Source organism: Centruroides sculpturatus, unplaced genomic scaffold (genome assembly GCF_000671375.1).
Source record: "Centruroides sculpturatus isolate CEXI.00-Female unplaced genomic scaffold, Cexi_2.0 scaffold392, whole genome shotgun sequence".
NCBI lineage: Eukaryota > Metazoa > Arthropoda > Arachnida > Scorpiones > Buthidae > Centruroides > Centruroides sculpturatus.
In genome coordinates, this window is record NW_019384894.1 from 477,519 (window position 1) to 488,997 (window position 11,479).

At 32.0% G+C, this 11,479-nt stretch overlaps 1 protein-coding gene across 1 annotated transcript; it reads left to right on the top strand.

Annotated features, from left to right (window-relative positions):
• Positions 1-4,792: 4,792 nt before the first annotated feature.
• Positions 4,793-5,643, top strand: LOC111631346. Its single transcript, XM_023375572.1, has 3 exons — positions 4,793-4,935; positions 5,021-5,151; positions 5,232-5,643. The coding sequence occupies exons 1-3, from the start codon at positions 4,851-4,853 to the stop codon at positions 5,400-5,402; spliced, it is 387 nt and encodes a 128-aa protein (XP_023231340.1). The 5' UTR covers positions 4,793-4,850; the 3' UTR covers positions 5,403-5,643.
• Positions 5,644-11,479: the final 5,836 nt, after the last annotated feature.

The following is an 11,479-nucleotide window of genomic DNA, read 5'->3' on the forward strand; positions in this document are numbered from 1 at the left end:
TATATATATATAAATAAATGTGAAAGAAAAATAATTATATTTTAGAAGTTAGTTTTAATATAAAATTATAACGACTTGTGCCATCTACTTTCAAAAATATTCAGATGCAGAAACGAGATATCTCGGGTCAAACGGTCAAAGTCAGCACGGCGTGACCAAATATATATCCGGAATAACACGGGACAGGTAAATGGGTTTTCTCAAAGATTCGTTTGTCAAAATTCGATTTTGCAACGTTTACATCTCCTACTTCCCAATAAGCAACGCATGTGCAAATCTCGCACTAATACCTGTTTGTAAAGTTTGGCCATTTTGTATTTTATTCTAACTCAGTTCTCGGTTCCCGGAGTACCTACAAGTCTGGTTTTTGTATGCGCACATGATTTTAGCACCTAATACTATGTGCCAAATTGACACTCCTGACATGTACAGTACTCCTTCATATCTCTAAGCTGATAACATAATGGTGTTTTGTGGTCTCTGAGTGGTAAAGAGCCCAAAATCACAAATAATAAAAAGAGCTGGTAACACAGAACAGCACCGCGATTTTATAAACAAAACATAGTCTTGTCAATAAGATAGCTGAAAAGCTGTAGATATATTTTTAATTGATGTGTACTTGACAAATTAAACTGTACCATTTCGTACTCTCCGAGAATTGCAATAAACGTGACAATAATAGGTTGAAATAACCAAACTCTTTATATGGTTTATTGTTTTAATGTTCGTTATATTATCATATTTGATTTGTACGTATTTAAAAAAAATACTATAAGGTTAATTAAACCTGTAGCCAATCGAACACATTTAAAAAATTCTTTAAATTATGTACAGTACAGTAATAAAGAATTTTTAAAATGTGTTCGATTGAGTACTTGGTGTGATTAAACCTTACGTGCGATAACCTTCGTAGTTATATAAACCAATTACTGTACTGTAATATAATAGAATTAATAATCTTAATCTTTGGTGTTGTTATTTTTTGCTCGGGTAACGCCGGGCTCATCTGCTAGTAATTAATAGTTTCTGTAAAAATCGAAGAAATATATTTGAAGTTTAACTTTACTGCAAACCTCCTGCTGATTGTTTAGGGAAGGAAATTAGTATTTGCTCTTGGGTTCAAATACAAATTTTGTCAAATTTGTGCCTGAAATCGTTAAGTTTTTGTATAACAGCTTCTGGCACAATCCCTGGGAAAGAAAAATCAACACAATAAAACCTATTTTATATTCCAGTACGAACAGATAGGTTTTTGTATAAAACAAAGGCAGGTGAGTTTTTATGATAGAGAAAAATGAAAAGTTGTTAAACATAGAAGTTTAATTTATTATTTCATTATAATGTAAAATCATTCAACAAATTACATATACAGGGTAAACCAAAGTTATATGGTGAAGAAAATTAGACGATGAATGCTTGTATGAACTGAAAAATAAAGCAACACAATTGAAAAGCCATTCTTAGTATCGTTATGCGGAATGGCTGTAAAAATAGGTTAACAAATCGATTTGTTCTATTGTAGCGAATGTTTCTATTTGATTTTAGAATTTTTTGAACGTTTAATGTAGCCTTGAAAATTTTAATTAAAGATAAGCATACGACTTTTGTATTACAGTAACAAAACTTGCATGTACTGTAATACTTTAGAACCTTGAATAATAAGTCTAATCTGTGCTAATCGGTCAAAAATAAGGTGTATGTTGTAGTAGTCTGCTCATCACTAAACAATTCACTAACTCACTCCCACCCCTCTAACGGTATTTTTTGCGGCCGGATGGCCGAGCGGTCAAGGTGGCAGCCTACTGCTCTGGGGGACCCGGGTTCGAATTCGAACGGGTCGAAAAATCCCCAGGAATTTTTCGGGGAATGGTCCGTTCAGATATGTCGGACCCCCGTCCCTCACCACCCGGCAGCGCCATTGTAGGCCTGGCCGAACCCATAATGGGCTTGCAAAAAGAGGCCCTGTTAGTGCCCACAGGACGGAAAGAGTTAAAAAAACCCTCTAACGTTGAGATGGTGAGTTAGCAAAAATTATATTTTGTTTTTTCAAATTTGTTTTTCAAAAAACATTATATTTTCTCTGTTTCTGTTTTGTTTGCTATAATAAGAAAACACAATTCAATTAATTCCTAAATAAAATTTACACTCACACCTTCCACCATCTAACTGATTTACCTTATATGTTTTGTTTAAAAACTAGGCAGGGAAAACAGTAATTACACGTACTTAGTATGTGTGCGTTTATTAATTACTCGTTTAGATAAATTTGAGATGGTTTTAGCTAATATATCTTAATGTGAACCAGGATTATCATTTTCTATATTTTACAAGCAATTATTTTTAGGTACTGTCAAGAAGTAACAATAAGTAAAACTTCCACTTTGCGTTTCAAGTATGAAGAACTTCTTAAGGTGTGTTTTTTATATCTTTGTACTGTAATAATTGTGTAAAAATTTAATTTTTATTTATATCGCAAACTTAAATTGAAGGTCTTAGTGAAAGGAGATAACTAGCAGAATGGTATTGCGAAGTTTGAGTTCAGATATTTTATAAATACTATATTACATCTGTGTTGCAAACCGTCTTCTTCCACCACAAAACTTCAGAATAGATGGTGGTCAGTCTTAATTAAAGCATTTACTAGGCATTTATCTCTGGCTTCCAAACTATTAACTCAAATTTCACGAAAATGTCAGTTACCTTCTTGTGTTTTTAAGCCCTTCAATTGTTAAGAAAGTTATAATGTGATTGCAATGTATGATTTATTATGGAATTTCTAACGTATTAATTCTGATTCCAAACATTTTATTAATGCTTACAAATCACAGATTTGGAATATTGCTTCTTCTAAATATTGACTATTTTTTGTGTGTTTCTGAAAGAAATGGGTCTAAACCAGGTACGTGTAAGAATATTAATTAACATAGTATTTGAGTGAAAGAATAATAATTGACTGTAAACAATTTTGTATAATTTTAGTAATTGAACGAAAGATGGTTGGAGGATCGCCCGCAAATACTGCTGAGTTCGCTTTTATAGTAAGTCTATAGGTGCAAACAGTTTTATTAAGGCTACTATACTTATTAAGAAAATTAATTTAATTTAGGCAGCAATATTCCTGAAAAATGACTTTGTAGGTGGTTTTTCTTTAATCAACTCACGCACTTTAATAGGAGCAGCGAAAATTGTAGAAAGGTGTGTTTATATTAATTTTTATTAGAATTGTTTGCAGGAAGGCTATTTAATAATGAATATTTTGGTATAATATTGGTTAACTATAAACTTGAATATAGTTTAAAATTGAATAACAATAAATAAATGTTGACCTTTATATTTCTTATTATTAGTAGCTGTAAAAAATCTAGCAACTAGTAGCTTAACTTTCCCAGAAACATTTGATACTGCGTGTTTCGCCATCTGTTAACATATTTCATTTAAAAATCTCTTCATGTGTTAATTATTATAAAATAGCAACACCTTCATTTTAAGGGTAAAGATGGGTTTTATAAAAAATTGTAAATCTTAATAACGAGTAAAATTTTTAGTAAGCCTGACCCTCGAGACGTAAAATATAAATCCCCTTCTCTATCTCCCCACTGCAGGGAGAGTGAAATTTGATACGATTTCAATTTTTTTTATTTCCATGTGTACAAAAGTACAAATGTAATAATTATCGGAATGAAACGAGGGTAGTCAGCAGGGAAACTTTTTGAGAGGGAAAAATTTGTTCCAAGTTCTACTGACAGGTAGCGTTTACATACAATGTTTACACAGAGTCCATGTATAAACGACAATGAAGATGACTTTCAATGTGATTTCTCATTCTGGGGTATCTAAATTCTCGATTGTTTCTATCAGACCCTATCATATTCTTGGAATTGAAAAATTATACTCGGTGCAAGGAAACATTCATCTTCCCTGACAAGCTGCACTTTGCAGGTGCGGGCATTTGCTTCACATAATTGTGTTATACCCGAGTTTAAACATTTGTTTAATAAAGACATTAAAACACAATATTTTTATTATCATTTTTCATGGTTTTATATGTCAACACCGCTTACCGGCAGCATTTGGAACTGATTTCCCGTTAACCAAAAGCACCTTGCTGGCAATATTCACCACGCAAACCGCATTTTATAATTTTTCCATTTTTTGTGAATGTTTAAAATTTTTACGGACTTTTTGCTTATCTGTATATTCAGCAACATAATTTTTTGATAACATGAATAATTAATATTTTAATATTTACTATAATTTGATGTAAAAGTTGTGCTGAGTGGTTCTAATCTTTCATTTATTTCGAAAAACCGTGTCTTTTTTTTAATTTTTTCACTTCATAACTAGATGTATAGGTAGACACCAAGCATCTTCAACATCACTAATTATTTAGGAATAATCGGTGTGTAAGATATTCCTGAATATCTAGTGATGCTAAAAATAATCTTAAATCAACTGCCATATATGGCTAAATTTGGGAAATAGAAATCTCACGCATTTTTCTAGAAAAAAGTCTTCAAGTATGCACAAAGTAGTAATTCATAATGTTGAATAATGGCATTTCTACTTTAGAAATAACACGTAGCAGAGAAAAAGATACCATAAGAATATGTTCAAGAAAAGTATTTTAATAATGTTTCACTCTATTTTATCGTTTTTTCTCATGATTATTTAATTAATTTTCTTTTTAATTCAGCAATGATGTTCATGATTATTATGGAAGAATTGGTAATAAAAACAAATATGAAGGGACGAACTTGACGTTTACAAAAAAATTTATACATCCAGATCACGGTTTAGTAGGGAATGTCCATGATATTGCGCTTCTGATTCTTCAAGAACCTGTCCATAATATGCTCCCAATTGATCTACCTGGTAGTAACGAAATGTTTACTAATGGTTTGGTGAAGATTGTCGGTTGGGAAACAAAAAATTCCGGTAAGTATTTCAATTGTCTGTATTATATAAAATATAATACGGGAATAAAAATAAAATAAATTTTCTTTTTATAATTTACATACAGATCATGATACAAATTTTCTTCAAGTAGCGGAAGCGAATTTAATGGATCCACAAAGCGCTGCTCGTCAGTTTGGAATGTCCATAACTGGTGAAGAAATTGTAGCAGTACCATCTGAAGGAAAAGTAGTGAAAGTAAAGCAGTTACCATTTTCGACATAGACTTTATAGCTAATATTATCCTTTTAATTATAAGAGTTTATTTTTGTTTACAGGGCGAATATGGCTCACCATTGATATTCACAAATAAATCAGGAAAACAAATTCTCATTGGCATTTTGACTAACCCAAGCAATACTGACAAAGAACCAGATATTTACCTATCAACCAGTGTTAATATTGATTTTATAAATCGTTACCGCTGTGAAAAGGACTCATGCGTTTAAGTATATAATTAGAATATTGCAGAGACCTTTTCTATTAAAAAGCTATACGTATCAAATCTAAATTGTAATTGCAATGAGCGTGTATTTTTCGAGAATATATCAAAATAATCAACGATTTATATATTCCAGTTTTTATTAATTTAAAAGATTTTTGACATGGATATAATTTTGTTTATTTATTTACTATTTAAAATATGCCTGTCATTCCTTTAAATAAAACCTAAAAAGAATCCATATTGAATTTGTGAGTGAGTTGAATTTACGTTAATTATTTACCGTACGTATAAATAAATCAAGACTTTCGCTATTGTACAAATTTGTTTTTATCGGTACAGAAACTGATTTGTATGTATTTAAGCAAATAGAAATTTAAACATTGCAATTTATAGTATCATCCTTGTTTAATTTTTTGTATATTTACCTTAGCCGATGTTTTATTAAAGCAGATTAAAAATATAAAACACACGAAATCCAAAAATTGGAAATTGTGCCTTATTTTTCGGCTGTCAAATGCGTGTTCTACAGCTGACTGCAACTGATATTTAGTGATGCTTTGCAAATGCACAGTAATTCGATCCAATTTAGCATAATAACTTTTCGAATAGAAGATTTCACTAATACTGAAAATGTTATAATAGCAACTGTAATTATAATTAAACTTTTTGTATAATATTTTAGGTAAAATATCTGAAATTCCAACATGTTTTTATAATGAATGACCAATGTTCATATAACTCTGTGTAACTTCTGTTGAGTCAACAGTGTTTGATAAGTCTATCATAGAGCAAAAGTTATGCTAACATATTCAATTATAGTAATATAACGACATAGAACACAACACCAACGCCGAGAATGTCGTATAAACAATTTTTATATTTTGACATTTATTCAAAATATCCAAATTTAGTTGATATTTTCTATAAAAATATTAATAACTCTTATTAAAATAGATAAATCCCAGTTCCTAAATTTTTTTATTAATTCTAGAAGATAGTGTAAATGTGTAATAGTTGATAGAGTCAGTTATGTAAAGAATTTCAAGATTCGGAATGTTAAGGATTTCCTTGCTTTCTCGATTCTACGATAATTTTGCAACACTGGAAATGACATCCTTATCATTGTATGTGATTTTTATTGTTTGAAGTAGTTCAATTTACGCCATGTTTACGACAGATAGCTTGAGACGACAGACATTAGATTCATTTGTATAGAAAGTATAAATGTATAAGTAAACAGATAATTAAACACTACACATTTAATAATGGGTTTCTATTAACTGAGATGGCTTCTTTCACCAAATACCCAAATTTAGTACTTTGAATATATCATTCCAAGTTTCTGAAACTGTAAATTAAAGTATATTTGACACATTTTCTTTTTAAATTAATTTCTAACAGTACTTACAAATTTTATAAGATGCCTAAAAGGTGTAACGACTATTCAAAGATTAACATTTTAATAGCAAATCAAAAAATTCCATTGGAAACTCTAAAGCTAAACTGAAAATTTCAATTTTTCAATGTTGTGTCAGACATTTTACACTTCTCTAAACTCGAGTTTTGACATATCTAACAATTTCTACAGATTCCAAATATTTTATGGAGTTAATATTCGTATTTTAATAAAAAAATTCACTCAAAAAATTACTCCATATACAAAAGACATAGGAATTTAATCACAAATTCCCGGTATTTTGATTAAATAAATTCTAGAACATTACATGCAATTAAAAAAAATATGAATACTTAGATTACAATCGAATATATAATCGAGACCAGTTGATAATGATAATGATAATAATAATAAGCGCAGAGCCCAAACGGTTAAAAGTTGAAAGTTGAAATTTGGTACACAGTTAGGGTACGTCACGAAAACGTATACTAAGAAGGGATTTTTTTGAAATTTTTTCCTCGGGGGAGAGAGAGAAAATTAAAGTTTCGACAATGGAAGTGTTAAGTAACAATGGCAGCGTTAACAATGGAAGTGTCAAGTAACAATGGAAGTATCAAAAATGGAAGTGTTAACAATGGAAGTGTCAACAATAAAAGTTTTAACAATGGAAGTGTTAAGAGAAAGCGACGTGCAAGATTTACAGGCGTAGATGCAGTTTTTTCGTTTTTGAGGAAAATCGAACATTTTTTTAATCCATCTAAAAATTCTCTAATTAGTCTGGAAACAGTGGAACCTAATTCTTGCATTTTTTGAAAACGGTAAGATTGACTATAACGTAATAATTTTAATCTTCGTTATCGTTAGTTTTTGTTCGAGTAACGCCGGGCCTAACTGCTAGTATTAATATTTTTACACAGAATACAATACACAAAAATAAAATTCCAGTAAAAGAAAAGTTGAAATGAGCAATTATATGGTTTGCAGTAATTGTGAATAAATTGATTTTAAAATTTTCTGAAAAAAATGAGAATATAGAACGTAGAATTAAATAAAAATTTTCAATTCATTTATTTCTAAATACTGTATATTAAACTGCAAGTAGAAGTAGAGACGTCGAACGAAACACATTACAATATAGCAACCGAAATTTTGGACGTTTGATGAAAACTGTTAAAAACAAACGAAAAATATCCGTCACACGTAACAACGCGATTTTCTAGCAGACATGCCGAAAACCCCGAAAAATTTCAACAGAAAATTGTCGTTCTAAATGTAATGTAAGCGAATATTTTCATTCTGTTATGAACGAAGACATTTGTCTATTTTGCACATTTCACATCGTTAAGAACGAAATATTCTGTGAAAGCGCATTAACAATATAAAAATCAGTAGTATAACAACTCCTAAATATTGAATAATAGTAACTTAAGAAATTGCATTCATGTCTGTATACACAGATATTCAGCAGTCGAAATACAATAATTGGTTATAGGACATTTCTGAACATTCAGATGACATTTGCGTACAAACGTTAGTACTAAATGTCACTATGGCGATTTCCACACTGCGAACAGAAAATATTTTATTTGTACAAAACGCTCATAACACAGAGATTTATGCATGCGTACACTGCTCAATGTGGTTCCCATCCTTATGTTCTGAAAACGAAGTGTATTTTTGGTCGACCGTAATTCCTTATTTGTTACGATTGTCACCTGCAGTGAGATACTGTTTCGATGCTGTCAAATTTGAATCCTGTATCTAAAGACCACACTTTTAAAGATCGAAAAGATTGTGGATCATCTATCTCGAGTAGGGTCAGACTTAATAAAGATTCTACTTGTTATTAATAATTACGATTTTTTTAAATAAAATTCATCTCTATCCTGAAAATTAATGTGAGAGACCGGATTTGTCGAAATTTTTGATAAAAAATTCACTTTTAGTCTTTCGAAGTAAAGGGTTCCGGAAAAATCAAAGGATCGGAGGATGAATGCATCTTTCTCCGTGGAGTCGTTTCCTTTCCCAGAGAACCCAGCAAATGTGTCATGAAGAACTAATAACAAAAATCACTATTGATAAAAATGGATAACGTGGCTTGAGGATATAAAAAAGAGTGACTCAAGGACGAGGGGTCGTCGAGAGTTTTCCGATCGGACTTCCCTTTTTTTTGACGTGATTGCTCTGTCGCTGACGGTTTCGTCCTTTTTTCTACCATCTCTCGATCACCGTTTCGATCATGCTGCCGTTCCCGAAGCTGACAAGCTGACGAATTCCTTCCAACGATCCAAGAGATCCAAGAGGATCTCTTGGATCGTTGGAAGGAGATTAGACGATACAAAAAGATCGTTGGAAGGAGATTAGACAATACAGATTAGACAATACAAAAGACACAGCAGAAACAAAAACAGACTGAGAAGTTATCACCTCGTTGCCACCTCTACGATTTTCGATCAACGACACGACAATCAAGCCACCGATTATGGTATTTCGCCTAGCGTGTAATATATTGTAAGCTCTCTCTCTCTCTCGGCTAGGAATTCGTTAATCTCAGGTGCCGCAATATAGCTATAGACAATTTAACTCTCTATTAGAAAGTTAAACAGAGCTCTCTTTTACCTTGTGTATAAGTGTAAATATATACAGTATTTATATAAATAAACGGGTATTTCCGTCCTAATTAAGTTGTATTGTGCACTTCTTCCAATCCGCCGTCTGTCAACTCTCCTTCATACCGAATTCAGTCGCCCGCGCACGTGACAGCTTGCGCAAATTCCGAATTTGCGGCTGTTAAGGTTTTTGTGTTTATCCTAAAAGACACAGTGTGTTCGTCCTGACGAGGCACTAAACAGATGCCGACCTTCTGGTCACATGAAGCTTTTTGCCATTCTATAATAAATGAAAATATAAAAACTCTTTTTACTTCTATTTTCGTACTCTTTAAATTTCTATATATATCCTGTTTACTTAGACCATGTTTATTAATAGCCATAATCGCTTAGCCCGAAAGCTAAAGCGAACGTTTAGTTAGAAACGTATTGTTATCCAAAATACCTACGTGTGCAAAGTTTCAACTAGATCGAAAAAAGAAAGTGAGTGAAAATTGACAAATAATATCTTACTTAGACACAGAATAAAAAACAAAGTTAAATAAAAATGTATATAAACAATTTTATATGATTAATTAATATAAAAGACAGATACAGTAGTCATCTTTCAAAAATATGTGGGCACTACGTACACTAATGTTGTGTAGGCCTAACGATTGGCAGAGACAAAGGGATTTTGTCTTTTGCTCGGGCAATTCGGCTTTTTCGGATAGGATCAGTACGGCAGGACGTATCACACGTCGATTTCGTCTTAGGCGGACCTGAATGCCAGTTACTGAGCCTGCTCTGGATTGGACCGGACGATCCCCTTAAACGCGAATGGACAGAGATCGCCGGACACTTTTTTGAGGTCTTTCGACTGAGTTACAAGACAGCTAGAGTTACCTTGTAAGGTATTGTGTGAATAATTACGTCTAGATTCAGACAACAGCTATCCGATTGTTGAGAGCAGCATCGAGCTGGCAGATTCTACTGACACTCCCGTCGAAGTGGCCCGTCTCCAAGTAAAGAAAACTGTGCTCAAAAGAAGATCGTAAAATGACTTTTAGACGAACCCTTTTCTTTCTCCCTTTTTAGTTAGAACATGTTCTAACTAAAAAGGGAGAAAAGAAAAATTGTTCGATCAGAAACGAATCGAATAGTCAACCTTTGTGTACGTCACTACTAATATTTGGCAACACTAGCATTATGCGAATCAGTTATCGTCCTGAGTCTAGAAAATTTATAGTACAAATATTTTCTGTATTTCGATATAATAATGCATTAAAATAGATACCTAATTATTATTTTTTACCTACTTTATTTACTTACCCATGTATTACATACTTTAATATAGAATTTATTATTAGTTTGTTTAAGGGGCAGCTACTTAATTTAATTAGGCCAAAATCGATTAGTTTCAATGTATCACAATTAAGCAGAATCGACTGTATATTGTAAGTGTTAATAGTGAGTAAAACTTTTATTAAATCTGATCCCACTCCAGATATGATATACAGGGGCGGATCTAGGTTTTACGGGGTCTAAGGCTTATTGAAGTCCAATAGAGCTCCATTTTTTATTAATACAAATTATACTATAAATTATCATTATTATTATATTATTAATTAATATCAACTATTTTTTACTATACGATAAGTAAGAATAATGCTCATTGTTGATGAAAACGTATCAAAAATTTATGATGATGATGATTCAATTTTTGTAAACCCTTGACACTTGGGGGCCCAGGGCTTAAGCCCTGTTAGTCCCTATGTAGATCCTCAACAGATGACATGTGATTCTCTCGACTTCCTGACAGCCTCGAGTTTCATACACCGAAATTTAATGCCACTAATGTCTCATATATGTGAGATTTCAAACCCCCTTTTTCTTTCTTCCTTTCCTTTCCACTTCCCTCCTGATCTGCTTTTAGTTAATTAGAGAAAGCGAAATCTTGTTAATTATTTACCTGATCTTTGACCATCGGAAACGGGAAACTTCCTTTTTTTCCTCTCTCTCTCTGTCCTCGCCCGCTAATAAATATCATCGTTCACCTAGCCGTTCCCATCAACAATCCATAGAATGTTGGGAATT